Source organism: Sceloporus undulatus, chromosome 6, assembly GCF_019175285.1.
Source record: "Sceloporus undulatus isolate JIND9_A2432 ecotype Alabama chromosome 6, SceUnd_v1.1, whole genome shotgun sequence".
Classification (NCBI taxonomy): domain Eukaryota; kingdom Metazoa; phylum Chordata; class Lepidosauria; order Squamata; family Phrynosomatidae; genus Sceloporus; species Sceloporus undulatus.
In genome coordinates, this window is record NC_056527.1 from 57,688,027 (window position 1) to 57,705,903 (window position 17,877).

At 41.1% G+C, this 17,877-nt stretch overlaps 1 protein-coding gene across 4 annotated transcripts in view; it reads left to right on the forward strand.

The window, feature by feature from the left end:
* Window positions 1-17,877, forward strand: part of TMC2 (transmembrane channel like 2) — an 84,839-nt gene that overhangs the window by 40,599 nt on the left and 26,363 nt on the right. For 3 of the 4 annotated variants that reach the window (XM_042472611.1, XM_042472610.1, XM_042472612.1), the window contains exons 10-12: window positions 546-691; window positions 3,144-3,291; window positions 5,945-6,133. The exons of the other annotated variant lie outside the window; for it this stretch is intronic. In XM_042472611.1, the coding sequence (XP_042328545.1) occupies window positions 546-691; window positions 3,144-3,291; window positions 5,945-6,133 (483 nt within the window). The remainder of the gene's footprint in view (window positions 1-545; window positions 692-3,143; window positions 3,292-5,944; window positions 6,134-17,877) is intronic. 4 annotated transcript variants of the gene reach the window in all.

The following is a 17,877-nucleotide window of genomic DNA, read 5'->3' on the forward strand; positions in this document are numbered from 1 at the left end:
ATTATTATTATTATTATTATTATTATTATTATTATTATTATTATTATTATTATTATTGTGCACTACTGAGACCTGCAAAAAGTGTTGGACTCAGGATCCTTCCAAACTACACAATTAATGTGCAACAATTTCACTTTAACTGGCATAGCAACATTATAGGGAATATTGTGATCTGCAGTTTAGAGTGAGTGTTTAGAATTCTCAGCCACAGTGCTTCACCAAACTACAAATTCCAGACCTCCACAGAATGTAGCCATGGCAGTTAATATGGAATCAAAGTGCTGTAACTATGTAGTATGAAAGGCCCTCGGTAATACACATTAATGAATACACTAGTGAAGCCATGAATGGGCAGCTTAATTATAGCATATGCTCCACAAGTTTCAGTAACAAGGTGTAGTTTGAATGGAACCCAGACTGACCTCCCAAAAGCTTTTTATCTGCTCCTGATTGTGGAATATGATTGATCTTACTTGCATAGGAGTGGAAATTAAAAAAAAAAAAGATTAGCTCAAACTGATTTAAGCTATTTCCCACCTTTTCAGGGCTATATAAAGTATTCTGCTCTTTTCTATGGCTATTACAATAACCAACGGACAATTGGTTGGCTAAAGTACAGGCTACCAATGGCATATTTCATGGTTGGTATTGTCGGTGTATATGGATACAGCCTGATGGTGGTAATAAGATCGTAAGTTACATTCTTTTTTTAATAGCTGTGAAACAGAGCTTGGAAAAGTTACCCTTCTGACTATAACCATATAGAAATCCCCAACCATCATGGCCATTGTCTGACCTGGCTGAGAATTGGGGGGGGGATGGTTGGTCCCAAAACATAGCTCTTCAAAATTGTGCTCTGAAAATTTCTACAACATTGAAGAAGAAGATCTGTAGAAGGGATTGATGAGAGAAATGTTTAGAAAAGTTAAGTATTCCCCAGCACTTTCCCACTCACTGCTTTTCCCCTGCAAATGCCACAATCTCACCTCCCCAATTCTTTTCAAGCTAAGCTTGAGACTCAAATATGGAAAAAATTGTCCAGACAACAGCTATCTCAATGCTCCAAAACAGGATATATCTTGGCTAGGGGATTCTGGAAGTTGTAGTCAGTGACTTTTCCAAGCTTTGCACCCAAACGTGTTATGGATTCTTTCACTGTCTGCAGAAAAAAGGAACCTGAGCACAGAAAGATGCAGGTGCCAAATGCATGCCGAGTTCATCTTATCACTATAATGATGCAGAAATTTTCTCTTTGACCATCACCCTGGAACTGTGAACTGAAAATACATAGATCACTTACACATCTTTTTTGGGAGAAGCTGCCCTCACTGCTGACCTAGCTCACTAGGCCTACATTCTTTGTCTGACTTGCAAGTAGATGGAACCTTGCATTATTTTACAAAGAAACATCAAGCATTAAAGCAATCTTCCTGAGCTCAAATATGTTGCACGTATAAAGCCATGAATGAACTCTTTATATTACAAGTTTTATTCTTTTCTTTGAACGCAAAGGATTTTTTTTCAAAAAAACAAAGCTACCATGGGTTCCTTTAGAAATGTATGTAGGCCAAATGGATTTTTATTTCTGCTGCTAAAGGCTTTTTCCACTATTCATTGCTCATAACAACGTTACCAAATTGGACAAAGGAGATGGGCAAACAGGCAGTTCTCCAATACATTGACATTACTCTGAAGCCTCAACATCAGTAACATTATCTTCCTTTTCAAGAAACAAGTGTATTAACTAGAAATTGCTCACATATTGTATTTCAGTTGTCAAATCAAACAAAGCAACTGGAGACTATCTGTTTAATCTGAAAAGTCCAGATATGTCCATATGGCACTAATTCCAAGGACTACTGCTGGAATCCATACAATGTCCTGTTTATGCAATTGGTAATTAGTTTGTGATGATGACTTTAAAAAGGATTAACCAAGAAGGTGGATTACAATTGTAGCAGCTAAAAAGGGAAAATTCATATGCAAAGGCAAAACCAAAATACAGTGCGCCTGCGCCATACGCGGGCGCGCCATACGCGGACTTGAGCATATGCGCTCAAGCCGCAGCGCATGCGCGGGGTGGAAGGGGCAGCGCGTCCCATTCAATTGAATGGGCATGCGTGCCCGTTGCGCCCAGAGCGCGCCCGCCGCGCCGCCGTGCACGAGCCCCATTGTTTCCAATGGGGCTCAAGCATAGGCGGAATTCGCCTTACGCGGAGGGATCTGGAATGGATCCCCCGTGTAAGGCAAGGACGCACTGTATAACAACAGAGGGTTTTGGCAACATGATAAAGTGAGCCCTTGGTATCTCTGGGGTTTGGTTCGAGGACTCACCGTGGATACAAAAATTTGTGGATGCTCAAGTCCCATTCAGTATAATGGCATAGTGAAATGGTGTCCCTCATATAAAATAGCAAAATCAAGGTTTGCTTTTTGAAATTTATAACTTTTTGGAATATTTTCAACCCAGGGATGGTTGAATCCGTGGATAAAGAATCCATGGATATGGAAGGCTGACTGTAGTTGACAAATGTGTTGCAGGATAGGTTTTACTGAATCATAGTCTACTTCATCAGATGGATGAAATGATAACGTAAGTGAACAGGTATATATGTTCTGAGTATAGAACTTATCCATACTATCTGGCAACATGAACAGAGGCCTATTCTGTTATAATAGATCTTGTTTTATCTTGGAGTTATTATGTGGATAGTTTTGTAAGCCATCATGTATTTTAAAAACTGGTAATAAATAAATAAATAAATAATGCATGCAAACATAATCCACTGAGTGAGACAGAAGTGAAAACACAAAGACACAGCTGGTTTGAAAGCAGCTTTGATTCCCTTTGGACAGCATTACAGTTCCTGTGAAGAGCACCCGCTCAGCTCTAGTAATGAATGCTTGTATACAATTCTAAGAATTAGTCAGCTTTTCCAGATTGTAAACTCAGGTGTTTGAAGATATGTGTCTCTGTGATGCCAAAATGCCTATGCAAAACCAATGTTTTCATTAGCAGTCCTAATGCATGGTGCTGCCCTGTTTTCAAGAGCTCTACTCGCAATGTTTGCAAACAGAATAGAGACACCTAGTAGCTGTATAATATACATTAATCAACCATATATGAATCTGTTCGACTGCAGGATGGCCCGCAATGCCCATGAAGACACAGGAGATGGAGATGATGCCAATTTCATTTTTAGCTGGAAAATGTTCACTAGTTGGGATTACCTCATAGGCAACCCAGAAACAGCAGACAACAAGTTTGCATCTATCACAACTAGCTTCAAGGTAACCCACACAAGCTCTCCTTGCCATATTAATTTTCTTGTTTCCAGCATGCACTTTGCTCCTGTATACACTGCTGGAATTGCATCTTTGCTAGAATTTCAACATAGGGAAAACATACACACTTTTAGGTATCTGAGAAATCCTTCTTAGATGCTGTCGTGATATTGTCAGAAGGATTATAAATTTTTCTTAATTTTCCAGCTACTGCTCTCATCTGCCTCCTCTCTTTCCACCTTTCTAAGTATCTTAGAAACTTGAAAAGAATACTTTCCAGTAGTACTGAACTGCATTGTGGGGGTGAAGAACTTAAAGACACATTAAATGCATCACAAATCATCTCTCTCTCCCCCCTTCTCAATGCTATGTGTCTATACAGCTCATGTTTCTCATTTATTCAACAAGCAGGTGGTGATACCAATATTAGGGGTTTGAGAATGTAAATTAACCCATGCAACTGAACTCTTATCCTCTTTGACATGGAAGCTTTACTGGACTGTGGTGTTTAATAAGTATATCCTCCTCAGTTAAAGTCTTGAATTTGCAGTCATTAACCTGCTCTTCTAGTGGGTTCTGTTCTACATGGAAAATGGGGCAGGAGGGGTTACCCATAAAGGATCTGGACTGAGATTGTACATGCAAAGTGTGTGTGCTAAGAACAATAACATGACAAGAATCGAAACAGGAACAACCAGAACCCAAAAAGATGTACAAGTCATTCTACCCTTTCTGCAGGTACTAGATTTTATTAGTCAGACCAATAAAATCAATAAAAATGAAGACTATCATATTTGTGGTCTCATACAACTACAGTAAATTTCCTGATTCTCTCCTCTCCAGTACAAAGTGTATATACTGTATATGTGATCTATGATGCAACACAGAATCCAACCATAAATGGAGAGGGAAATCCCAGAAGTGCAAGCAGGATTCAGGAAAGGGAGAGGCACCAGGGACCACATCATAAACATAGAATGGCTAATGGACTGCACCAAAGAATTCCAGGGGGGGGGGGAATCAGCATGTGTTGTATTGACTACAGCAAAGCATTTGACTATATAGATCAGTGGTCTCCAAACTGTGCTCTTTAAGAGACTTTGGACTTCAGCTCCCAGAAGCCTCAGCCATGTTGGCCAATAGTCTTGGATTCTTGGAACTGAAATCCAAAATCCCTTAAAGGCACAGTTTGGGGATTACTGGTATAGATCATGAAAAGCTATGGAACACACTCAGAGACATGGGACCACATTTGGTTACACATGATGAGAATTCTGTACCAAGGAGAACTGAATTTGCAGAAACAAAGTGGTTCCTAATAGGCAAAGAGGTCAGACAAGGCTGCATTCTATCATTCTACTTGTAAAAACATTGTAAGAAAAGCAGAGCTAGAATCAGAAGAAGGAGGACTGAAGATAGAAGGAAGGAACATCAACAACCTAAAGTATGCAAATGATACCATAATAATGGTGGAAGACATCACAGACCTGGAAGGGCAAAGATTAAAGTGCAAATGCAGGATTAATGCTAAACATAAAGAAAACAAGAATGACCACAAAAAAGATACATAGGCAAAAAGAAAATCAAAATAGTTAAAGAATTCCTGTACTTAGGCTCAAATATTGACCAAAATGGTGACTACAATCAAGAAAAAAGAAGAAGATTAGGAATGGAAAGGGCAGCTATGAAAGAATTAGAAAAGCTCCTGAAGAGTAAAGATATACAACTGAGCATAAATGTTGGAATCCTCCAAGCCATCGTATTCCCTATCACCATGTATGGATGCGAGAGCTGGACAGTAAAGGAAGCAGACAGAGGGAAAATCAACTCATTTGAGATGTGCTGCTAGAGAAGAGCAATTAGGATACCGCCAACAGCAAAAAAGATAAACAGGTGGATCTTGGAACAGATCAAGCCAGAGATCTCCTTAGAAGCCAAGATGATTAAACTGAGACTGATGTACTTTGGACATATAATGACAAGGCATGGAAAAAACAATAATGCTAGAAAATGTAGAGGTTAGAAGGAGGGGAGGAACACCGCATGCCAGATGGATGGACTCAGTTGAGGAAACACAGGCATGGGCTTGAGGAACTAAGTAGAGAAGTGGAAGATAGAGGTGTCTCATCCACAGGGTTCCCATAAGTTGAAATCAACTTGAAGGCATATAATGACAACAAAGTCCAAAAACAACTTTTTTGATATTGGACATTTAGACCAATGACCAATATAATTTAATTTTAACTCCTCCTCCCCCCCCCCCAACAATTCTTGTGTTATTAATATTCAAACCAATTAAACTGCAGCTTTTTATCTATACAGCATGAAAACAGTATTGTACATTATAATTTTAGAATAAGAAATGAACAAAAACAGATGTGTAAAGATTACAGGGATATTATATTGTAAATCACTGTTATTAAAGATGCATATTAAATGGAGCATAGTTTGTTTAGAATCTATAAATGCATTTCTTAATAATAATAATAATAATAATAAGTGGATTCATAAATTCCTAACACACAGTTAGGCTGCAATTCTAAACACAATACAATGGAGTAATAGATTCCATCGGTCATAATGGGTCTTCTTTCCAAGTAAACACATATAGGATTATGCTGTTTATAATCTGTTCCTATTACTTCTTACATTTATTCAGGAGTCTATTGTGGATGAGCAAGAAAGCAACAAAGATGAGAATATCCATCTGAGAAGATTTCTGAGGGTTTTGGCCAATGTACTCATTACATGTTGCTTATGTGGCAGTGGCTACCTCATTTATTTTGTTGTTAAGCGATCTCAAGCATTTTCAAAAATGCAAAACATTGGCTGGTATGAAAGAAATGAGGTAAGAAGAATTTGTATCTTCCTTTTTAAAGCACTAGCATTTAAAAATATTGATTTGCTTTGATCCAGCCAGTTAGCTGAAGCAGTTGAAGTTCATCCATGCCTGTATTTTGTTTGTCATTCTTGTAAGATCTCAAAACATGACATAAAGTCAATGGCCTTTCATTCCTGTTTATTGCCAATTTCTAGTATTCAGAGGTATACTATTTCTGAATCTGGAGGTTCTGTTTAACTTCCATGATTCACAGTTGTGATATAATTCAAAGACTTAAACTGCTTTATCACACTAGGGTGCAAAACAGGAATTAAACGAGAGTTAAACTAGAGAAAACCAGGAAATGTCGTGTGATAAACATCAGGCATTTCCTGGTTTTCTCTAGTTTAACTCTTGTTTAAATCCTGTTTGCCTCATAGTGTGATAAAGCAGATAGCAGTGTTAGCCTGAGTTGCACCTTTAAGACTAAGAGAGAAAAGTTTGTTATCATAAGCTTTCATAGTCTGAGGGGCTATACAGATCCGGAATGGATCCCCAGCAGATACTGAGGGTCCACTGTATTCCTTTCTTCCCTCAGCTATGTAACACTATCCCATCTTGTCCATTGTTGTGGAATTGCATGCTCCCATGATGCAAAAGGCTATGCTGATGACAACAATGCCACCAGTAGGATCTTTCAAGTCCAACAGGCTTTTGCTGAGAAACCAGAATGTCTCAAACACCTTAACCTAGTGCCACCAGGCAGCAGTAATAGTGGGGAGGTGACACTGGAAATTATCACATGGGAGGCTTACTGTGTGTAAATCACCATTAAATCGTGCAAAACCCACAATTGGTCTTCAAGCATCATGAAGACATCCCTGCTTGCCTGTCTCATCAGTAAAGCATACATGGAGCTGCCATTTGGCAATAATGGACGATTTTGCATGATTTAATAGCAATTTACACACAGGAAGCCTCCCGTGTTATAATCTCTGCTGGTGGGGAATCCTCAGAGACAATGGTGACGGCACTTTAAATTACCCTTCGTACTGAAGGAGACAATAGTAAGCCACTTCTGTATATCTTTTGTTGTGAAAACACTGTGATGAGATTATCTAAAATGAAAGCATGAAATACTGCTGGAAGTGGAGACCACTAGATCAGAAGACACCTAATGAACTGTTGGAGCAGAGTGAAGAATGTTCTGTAAAGGAGAAAGCAATGGAAAAAGAGGGTTACAGATGGATTGGCTCAATAAAGGAAGCCATGGTTCTGAGCTTGAACTGAGCAAGAATATTGAGTGGGGGAGCTCTTGCGGGGGCTCCCATTCACAGGGTTGTCTCAACACCCTATCAATACCTTCTCTTGCTTGGAATTGTACACTGTTGTTGTATTGCTGACATGACAAACACAAATGTATCTGAATCTATACCCACTAGCATAGCCATTCAAGAAGCACACATATATGAATAACTTCATTGCAAACAGATGGGAATTTAAAACTTATTACTTAGCATAAGGTTTTAGATAACAGTTTTATTAAAAACTAGTTGCCTAAGTATATCTAATCTAAACTCTACCCTCCCCAGCCAATCAAAGCAATGTCACTCTATCCAGACACACTCTACTAAAGCCACACTCATAAATACCACTCTCTGACAACATACCCCTAACTCCAGCTCCATCAGATTGCCTCAGCCATCACACATCAGCTTTCAAATGTTCCCTTTCTTATTACCAGTCAATCATCACCAATATTCCAAACAAACTTTTTCATCTACCAGAATGTTTACCACAAACCATCTAACATACATGTGCACATTATTTCACATCATAAAACAAAATTTATTGTTGTGTTCCATCAAGTCATTTCCAACTTATAGTGACCCTAAAGTAACTCTATAACAGGGTTTTCTTGGAAAGATTTGTTTAGAGGTGGTTTGCCTTTGCCTTCCTCTGAGGGTGAGAGAATGTGACTTGCCCAAGGTCACCCAGTGGGTTTCTGTGGCTGAGTGGAGATTTGAATCTTGGTCTCCCGAGTCATAGTCCAATGTTCAAACCACCACACCATGCAGGCTCTCATACCATAATGTACATGCATTTGTTGTTGTTGCTGTGTGCCTTCAAGTCTGACTTATGGTGACCCTAAGGCAAACCTATCCTGGATTCTTGGCAAATTTCTTCTGAGGGAATTTGCCATTGCCATCCTCTAAGGATGAGAGATTGTGACTTACACAAAGTCACCCAACATGTTTACATGCCTGAGCCAGGATTCAAACCCTGTTCTCCAGAGTCCTAGTCCAACATTCAGACCACTACAACACATTGACTCTCACAAAAAAGCAGTAACATTTATACAAATTTTAAAAGGTCCTATCTCCCCACCCCACTCCACATATCTTCCTTACCCACTGCATGCCCAAGATGTATATGAAGTGCCTGCTTTCTGTCCTTAGGGAAGAGAGTCCATATAGTCCCAGTCTAGTGGTCCAGTTTCAGCCTTTGCAGAAAATCATGATAGACTGTCTGCAATGATATGATATGATCTTTTCCCTCAATGTGCTGAAAAGCTACCTGAATTTCCTGCTGGCTCCACACCCATCTTTGCAGCATGGTGTTGCTATTATTGTTTCCAGTCAAAGTAGCATCCCTAGGTATCCTTTCTGGGTAATCCCTAGCTATCCCCCTTCTGCTGCCTGTTATCTTGAGAGTTGAAAGGCTACTGGATATCCCATCTCTACCTTCTCCTGCATCAATAGCACAGCACAATCCTTGGAGGCTATCTGTAAAGGTTTGTTAAAATCCAAACCTTATTAAATAGTTGTCACCTGCACATCTGAAGAATCATCGCTTCTTCTACTGCCTCTCCCTTGGCATCCCCATTCTTTTCTCTAAACAATCACTTCTCATTTCATTTGTAAACAGATGTGCCTCAGGTAGTACCTGCTCTCAAGATGCTGTCAGTTTCCACTCCCTTGTTAGTTACTCACCTCCTCAAAGTCTGGTGCAGACAGGGATAAGAAGTTTAAACTCACCTCTCTCTTTCTCTCTCTCTCTCTCTCTCAATACCACGTTTATTAGCTTCATAGCAGCCATCGTCTCTGTCACACAGTGTTGCCCACATTGTGTGTCTCCATGTCTGCTTCAGCAGTTTTGGTTTTTTGACCACCAGGAACACTGTCAGTCCCTTCACCTGAGCCCATTATATCTTGGGGATTATTTTTAGGTTTGGAAGATATTCTGCCTTAAACTCCTCTTGCTCAGTCTGCTTTTCTCTCCAGATTGCTCAGCCTTCAACTATTCTGCTCCTAGCCACAGTCTCTCTATTTCCAATTCTAACGTTTCTGCTTGTAACAACCATTGCCACTCCAGTTTTTGTTTCTAATTTAATTCTTTCCTCACACACCAAGACTCCAACCCAGTGGTGGGCCACTGTTGTAGGTTAAAGACTGCATTAATTCCCCAAGGGATCTTGAAGGACTAAAAGCCCACCTACTGCCAGCAATCCTGAAGAGAACAATTACTTATTTTTTAAAAAATGAACTCAGAACACCCCAGGAGGTGTGAGGGGCAACACCACCACATTTTTGGTGGTGTTTTAGGCCCAAGAGAAGCCTTTCCCCCCCCACAAAACATGACTCAAGTCAGTTTCTGTGTAGCAGTAGAGAGGCCTCAGAGCCTATGTAGATATTTCATTTATTGGGCTTATCCATCCTTCGATTTTGTTTGTTTTATTTTGAGCCTCATACGAAAAGCTTCCTGAATTGTTCTTTCTGTTTTCTTCCACTCTTTCCCCACCTTTTAAAATAAACTATAATAGTCAGCAAACATTTTTTTAAAAAATAGCATTTTTATTCAATTTCAAAAATTTCATAACAGCATTTTTCATGCTGGGTAAATAAAAATTTAAAAACATCATACACAATCAAATTACAGTGTGCCCTTTTTTATATGTGGGGGATCCATTCTGGACCCCCCCCCCACATAAAAAACCGTGTATGCTCGAGTCCCATTGAAAGTAATGGGGGTCGCGCATGTGGCGGTGGTGCTGCAGCATGGCAGCACACACACGCCACGGGAACACGCCCCATTACTATAAATGGGACGTGCCACCCCTTGCACCCCACGCATTCCTGCAGGCTCCCTTGCAGCTTTCAGCGTATGCTGAAAGCCGTGTATAGTGCGTCCACGTATTATGCGGGTGCACTGTACTTCGAGTTTACGCAAAACTAGTACGTTTTTCAGAGTGTAAGCCCTACTAAACATGATGGGATTTTTTTTCTGTGTGAGGGAACAGCATTACTTTTATGAATAATTACCATATATACTCAACCATAAGTTGACCTCATGAATAAGTCAAAAAATATGGATTTTGATATGACCTGTGGATAAGTTGAGGATAAAACTTTACAGCATGTAACAAAGGATGTAAAGGATGAAACAAAGGAAAGCAATGCTAAATATATTTTAAAATTTTTACAGGTATAACTGTTTGTGCTCACCCTAAAGGCTGGATGGATGAGACAGTAGAGGGGTTGATGCTTCTTTTGGGTGCTGTGAGAAGAGATTAAGCTCTCACCTTTCACCAGGGCATGGTTCTTTTTTTTAATAACAGTTAAAGTACTGTACTAATATTGACCCATGGATAAGTCGATCCAGGTTTTTTGTTTCAATTCTTTGACTAAAATTTCTAGACTTATACATGTGTTTATACAGTGGCCCCTCCAAATCCACAGACTTGAAATGTACGGGCTTGGAAATCCGTGGAGGGGGAACTGCTATTAACATTAATGGGGCATGCATCCACAGCACGTACCCCGCATGCACGCACCCCATTCAAACCTATGGGGATTCCTCATGAGTTCAAAGGAGTAATTGTACAGTACTTAAATTGAAACAAAAATCAGTGTGCAAAAAGACCCAAATTCATGATGTCCTACTCTTCATAGGGAGAGTCTGCATACAAAGAGACACTTCTTGGCTTCAGACCTGTCACTTCTCACTTGAGGAAAGCCACAGAAAGAGGTGAAGCCAGGCACTCCCCTCTTTTTGGATTGCTTCAGACCATGAAATTAATGTCTCCATAGAGCTAAGGTGTTGGAGTTATAACTGTATGGGGGGTACGAGAGAGGAGGGTTTAGCTACTGTTTTTTAAGCTTACCGGAATATCCCATTTCATCAGCCGGTCACTTGTGACTATTACTGATCACTACTATGGAAAAGGATCTTGTACACCTTTGAAATGAATTGTGGAAAAGAAGTTGTACCTTAAGCTTTCGTAGAGTTGGTCTGCTTCCACAGATACATGGAGTTAAGAAGTTGTAGCATAAGCTTATATAAATTTGGTCTACTTACTCAGATGCATGGAGTTCACTCAGGAAGTAGACCAAGTCTGTGAGAGCTTACGCTACAGCCTCTTTGGCACAGTTCATCTCAACAATGCTGTAAGCTCTCTTTGCATACTAATACTCTAGACTAACATGGCTCTATCTCTGAATTCTGCCCCATGATAATTGCTATGTAGAGTGGATCCTTGGCATCCACTGAGTTTTGATTCCAGGACCACAACCATGTGGGGCGCCACATGGACACCAAAATTTGTAGATGCTCAAGTCCCATTGTATACAATGGCATAGTTAAATCATATCCTTTATACAAAATGGCAATGCAAGGAAAGTATACCTCCAACATACTGTCAGGAGGACACACTTCTGCTAATCTCCACCTTTTGAACCAGAGCTCATGAATTTTGGTAGCATGCATAGCTGACAGCCAGCTTTTTAAACAGAATTCTGGAAGAGTGCTGTTTTACCTACTCAGCCATTTCTGCTGCTTTCAAGGGAAGCCTGGTCTTTGGGGCCAGAACTGCACTCACACGGAAAGCTTGCTCCATTTAAGCAGCATTTTTTTTCTGTTCCATTGCTGTTCTGATCTTCTGGCTTTGGTGCTAAGGGACTCTCTCTGCAGAAACTGAAGCTGCTGCAAACCTCAATTTACTTCTATCACTAGAAATCAACTGAGAAGTGTTCTAGGATATTTCACACCATATAGCGCTCATACACAATAAACCCACCAGCAGTCACCTGAACACAAATATAGGAAATCCAAAACAGCTCATTCATAGCCAGCCATTATTGGGGGGAGGAATATGGAATTAACAGGGAGACAAATAGAAGTATAATGACAAAAGTAGATTTCTTTTCTGTTTCTATTGCATCTTCAAAGAGCTGTCCAGCAGAGCTGTTTCAAATGGTCAGAGGACTTTTACACACAGGCTCGAGAGAGGAGAATTCAAGCCACTCAACAGGCTGCTGTAAACAATTTGCCCAGTATTTTGCCGATAAAATTGCTCAGATCCCCTTCGACTTGGATATCATAATTCATACAGATTCATTGGGTGCAATTATTGTCCCTGCTTGTCTAGTGATATTAGATACTTTTCAATTTGTACAAAGCCAAGGATGTGGACAAGTTTCTTGGAGAGATGAGAGCCGCCACATATGTTTTTGATCCTTGCCTTTTGTGGCTTATTTTTTAAAAGCCAGAAGGGCTGTGTGTGTAGAGGGAGTAGTCATGCCTCCGTAAAACAAGGAAGAGTTCCAGCTTGCCTGAAGCAGTCAGTTATAAAACCATTACTAAAAACAAGTTATTCCTAGATCCCACCATTCTATCCCTGCCAAATTGGGTCAGTTGGAAAGTATGCTTTCTGTTGATTGTATCCCTTGCCATCCAATTAAGCTGCATACTCGCCTTATTCCAAAAGTGATTCAGCTGTGTACCTCCAGAAGGCACATATTTTAAAAAGCACAATAAAGAAGTACCTCCAGCTCCCATGCGAATCCATTCAAACATGCGTTTCTGTAATAGTCATACTAATGTAATGGGTCTCATTAGGAAGCAATAGTGAGCCTGAAACCTAGTCACATGCTATTTTCAGAGCATCATTGCCACTGTCAGTTTCTCCCACACAGAATCAATAGAAATCCTAAAGCAAGTGTTGAGATCTGTTTTGATTTGCCTAGGATCCATAATCAGGAGGAGAGGGAGACAGATTTTGTCACATTTAGAACAGACCAAATGAAACCAACCATTTGTTTAGCAGTATCCACCAGACTTTGATCTTGTTTTATTTTATTAACTATTTTACTGTTTTTAATGGTATTTTAGGGTGGGAGGGAGATTGATAGTCATGTTTGATTTTATTGTTTTTGTTTGTTGTTACCCACCTCAATCCAATACAGGGAAAGGCGGGATACAAATTATTATTATTATTATTAATATTATTATTATTATTATTATTCACAACTAGCTTAAGCATCACTGATTTCAGTCAATCTCCACTAAGTGTGGCTTAGGATTTTATCACACGAGGCTAGTAAATCACAATTATAGCAAGGTAATGGTGTCTTTAGCCTGCTCTTATCACACAACATTGTGTCTCTCCTGTTGCCGCTTTGCAATTTCAATCATTAGTGAAGCACCCCTTTTCATGAATGGGAGAAACTCATCAATAGCTGCCAGTATCACTGCTTTTCCACTACTGGATCTGGTGCAATAGCTTCCAATATTCCATCAGTTACATGAGATGAATGGACATGATTCTCCTCCTCCCCTCCTCCTCACTATTCCCAAGCAGGCTGAAATTGCTTTTACTTACAAAAGGCACATATATGCTGGGTAGAGCATACATGGGGAGGAAGATGGGGTTAGTAAGGCCGTGTGGAAGAGCAAGCACAAGACCATGGATCACCAAAGCAGCATAATAGTATGATTGTGGGAAAGTGTGATAGTGATTATTTTCAAAGTGATATATTTTCTTTTGCTTCAGCAATGCCATTGCTGTGAGCTAACAGACTGGTGTGATAAAGTCCTCAGTCTATATATACTCCAGAACATTCTGAAGAAATCTGGAGAGTGAACAACTCAGCAGCTTTTCTCTTTTGCTTTCCTGAGGGGAAAAGCTGAGAAATAAATCCTGTCAGTACCAGGCAATGTGGAAACATGGGATTTCTTCCCTCCTTGTTTATGTCTGAGAAAATACCAGTCCTGGACAGAGCCGAAGAGATTTATCACAAAAGGAAAAGGGTGCTCAGACTGAGGAAAATGGAGTAGATGATGCAACTGGGGAAATAAGTAAAGAATCAGTATACAAATACCTGGTTAAACTAAATGAATTCAGATCTCCAGGGCCAGATGAACTACATCCAAGGGTATTAAAAGAACTGGCAGAAGTAGCCTCAGTGCCACTGGCAATAATCTTTGAGAATTCCTGAAAAACAAGAGAAATTCCAGAAGACTGGAAAAGGGCAAATGCTGTCCCCATCTTCAAAAGTGGGGGAAAAGATGAGCCAAATAATTACCACCCAGTTAGCCTGACATCAATCCCAGGAAAGATTTTAGAGCAGCTCATTAAATAGAAAGTCTGTAATCATTTAGAAAAGAATGTCATAATTGCAAAAAAGGCAAAATGGGTTTCTTAAAAACAGGCCATGCCAGACTAATCTTATATCTTTTTAAAATAAAATTTCCAGCTTGGGGGTGTAGGCAGTGCAGTGGATATAGCATATCTTGATTTCAGTAACGCCTTTAACTAGGTCCCCCATGATATTCTTGCAAACAAGCTAGTAAAATGTGAGTTAGGCAATGTTACTGTTAGGTGGATTTGTAACTTGTTGACCAAACCCAAAGGGTGTTCCCTAATGGCTCCTCTTCAGCTTGGAGAGAAGTAACCAGCTGAGTGCCACAGGGTTATTTCCTGGGCCCAGTGCTATTTAACATATTTATCAGTAACTTGGATGAAAAGAACAGAGGACATGCTTATCAAATTATCACCAAACTAGGAGGAGTAGCTAATACCCCAGAAGAGAGGATTAAAATTCTAAATGATCTTAATAGATTAGAAAGCTGGGCCAAAACTAACAAAATTAATTTTAACACAGTGAAATGTAAGGTACTACACTTAGGCAAAAAACAAAAAATGAAATGCATAGTTATAGGATGAGGGACATCTGGCTTGACAACAGTATACAGTATGTGAAAGGGATCTAGGAGTTCAAGTAGACCACAAGTTGAACATGAGTCAACAAGTGTGATGTGGCAACTAAAAAGGCCAATGTGATTCTTGGCTGCATCTTTAGAAGTATAGTGTCTAGCTCAAGGAAAGTAATAGTGCCACTCTATTGGCTTTGGTCAGGTATCATCTAGAATATTGTATCCAGTTCTGGGCACCATAGTTCAAAAAAGATGTTGACAAGCTGGAGCGTGTCCAGAAGAGGGCAACCAAAATGGTGAAAGGTCTGGAAACCATGCCTTATGAGGGGAGACTTGGAGAGCTGGGTATGTTTTGCCTGGAGAAGAGAAGGTTAAGAAGTGATATGACAGCCCTGTTTAAATATTTGAAGGTATGTCATACTGAGGATGAACCCAGCTTGTTTTCTGCTGCTCCAGAGAATAAGATATGGATGCTAGCTACAGGAAAAGAGATTCCATCTCAACATTAGGAATTACTTCCTGACAGTAAGAGCTGTTCAACAGTGGAACACATTTCCTCAGAGTATGTGGAGTACATTCCTCTTTGGAAGTTTTTAAACAGAAGCTGGATGGCCGTCTGTCAGGGGTGCTTTGATTGTGTATTCTTGTATGTCTGGGGGTTGGACTTGATGGGTCTTGAGGTATCTTTCAACTCTATAATCCTATGATCAGAGCAGATCAAAGGCAGCCTTCACTGACCTATGTCCCCAAAACAGGACGTGTGATAGAAATGAAGGATAGTGCCATTGGTGCCAACATAATCTTGGACTCTTTCCTAATTTATTCAGCTTTACCCAGGACTAGGCTTGCCATAACCCGGCTGCACCCGTGTATTTCCTGTTTTGGGGGGCCCCGGGCCCCTCCCGGCATGGGTGCAGCCCAAAAACCGGGACCCCCCCCCGGTTGCAGCCAAGTTGCTGCGGCCTGAAGGCCTCGCTGCCTTCCTCCTCCGCCTCGGGGAGGTGGGGAGGAAGAGGAGGACAGCAAGGCCTGCCTGGGGCAGAGGAGGCGCCTCCCCGCGCGCCCGCACCACCCTTCTCCTCCGCCGCCTCGCCCCCAGGCTTGGCGCCCACCCGCAGCATACAGCAGTGCCTCTTGCGCGTGGGCGTGCGGGGAGGAGGAGAAGAGGGGGCGGAGGAGGCAGGGGAAGGTGGCGCGCCTGCACGGGGAGGCAGGGAGGGTGGCACGCCCGCGCGCAAGAGGCGCTGGCTCCGTCCGCCTTTGCCTCCCTGCGCGGCTGTGCCACTCACCCCCTCCTCCTCCACCCCCTCTTCTCCAGCCGGCCGTGTGGAGGAGGCAAAGCTGGAGGCGCTTCGCCTCCTGCACGCAGCCGTGCGCCACCCTCCTCCTCCGCCCCGTCCGCCCCAGCCCCCAGGCAAATGGAGGAGGGGAAGGAGGAGGAGGAGGAGGAGGAGGAGGAAAAGGAGGAGGGGAAGGAGTGAGTGGCCAGAGAGGCCTCAAGGTGGGGTTTTTTTTTGGGGGGGTGCTTTTAATGGTAACAAGTCTCCCTTACTTTGACAGTGATAGTGTGGTGGTGATGATGATGATGATGAAGATGATATGAGTGGGTCATCTTGAGAGGCATGCATGCACTGTTTCAGAAGCCGAGAGAGTGTGACTTTCCAAAGTGCCTTTTCTGTGTGGTTTTGGTTCTGAGGCAAGGCCAATGTAAATTGCTGTGATTTTTACAAACTCATGCGCAGTGAAGAAAAACCAAAGTCCCTTGACACACACTTCTGAGAAGTACACTTGGTGCAAGAATGGTGAAACCACCTTGACATGTTCAAAATGCATAGCCATGTTAAACCATGCTAAGTGTTAAACCCAAGGGGTTTGGTTATGGAATAAGCCTCTGATGCAAGAGGCCATGTTCAGTAAAGCCATGTTCAATGCCCAAATGTGCTGTTGTGTGTGTTTTGGAATGGAGGTCGGGGGTGTTTTGCCAGAAAGGGAAGTCCATTTCTGACATCTGTCTAGAAATAATGCCCAAATGTCCTCCATTTTGATCATGCCTAAGAAACAGGCATTTAGATTAACCTTTTTAAAAAAATCAAATTTTCCGCGTGTCCTCCATTTTAAAAAAATGTGTCCTACATTAGAAAAATTTGTCCTACATTTGTCCTACATTTGTCCCGGGTTGGAGGTCCTGACTTATGGCAACCCTACCCAGGACAAACCCCAAGAATATTTGCATGCCTAAGACAGATTTGCAGTACCTAAACTCAGCATTGTCCTGTGGTTTGGGTGGTGGACTCTTGAGACCAAGTTTCGAATCCTCACTCAGCCATGGAAACTCATTGGATGACACTGGACGAGTCACATTCTTTCAGCCTCAGATGAAGGAAAGGGCAAATCCCCTATGAACTAAATCTTCCCAAGAAAACTCTGTGATTAGTTAGGTTAGCCTTAGGCTTGCCATGAAAGAACACAGTAAAATACAGCCAAGTTACCTTTTACAGTACACAAGTATGGGAGTGATTCCACTTAATTTATAATTTTTAAAACGTTTAAAAACATTAAATCTCTTTTTAGTTCATTATATTGTTTAATATGTTTTATCTTATTTAAACTATCTTACTGTTTTTAGCCTGTTTAACCTGTTTTAAATAATAATAATAATAATTTGTTTTATTTATATATCGCTATTCCAAAGATCATAGCGGTGAGCAGCAAGTAAACTAATTTGCCCCCAACAGTCTGGGTACTCATTTTAGCGACCTCGGAAGGATGCAAGCCTG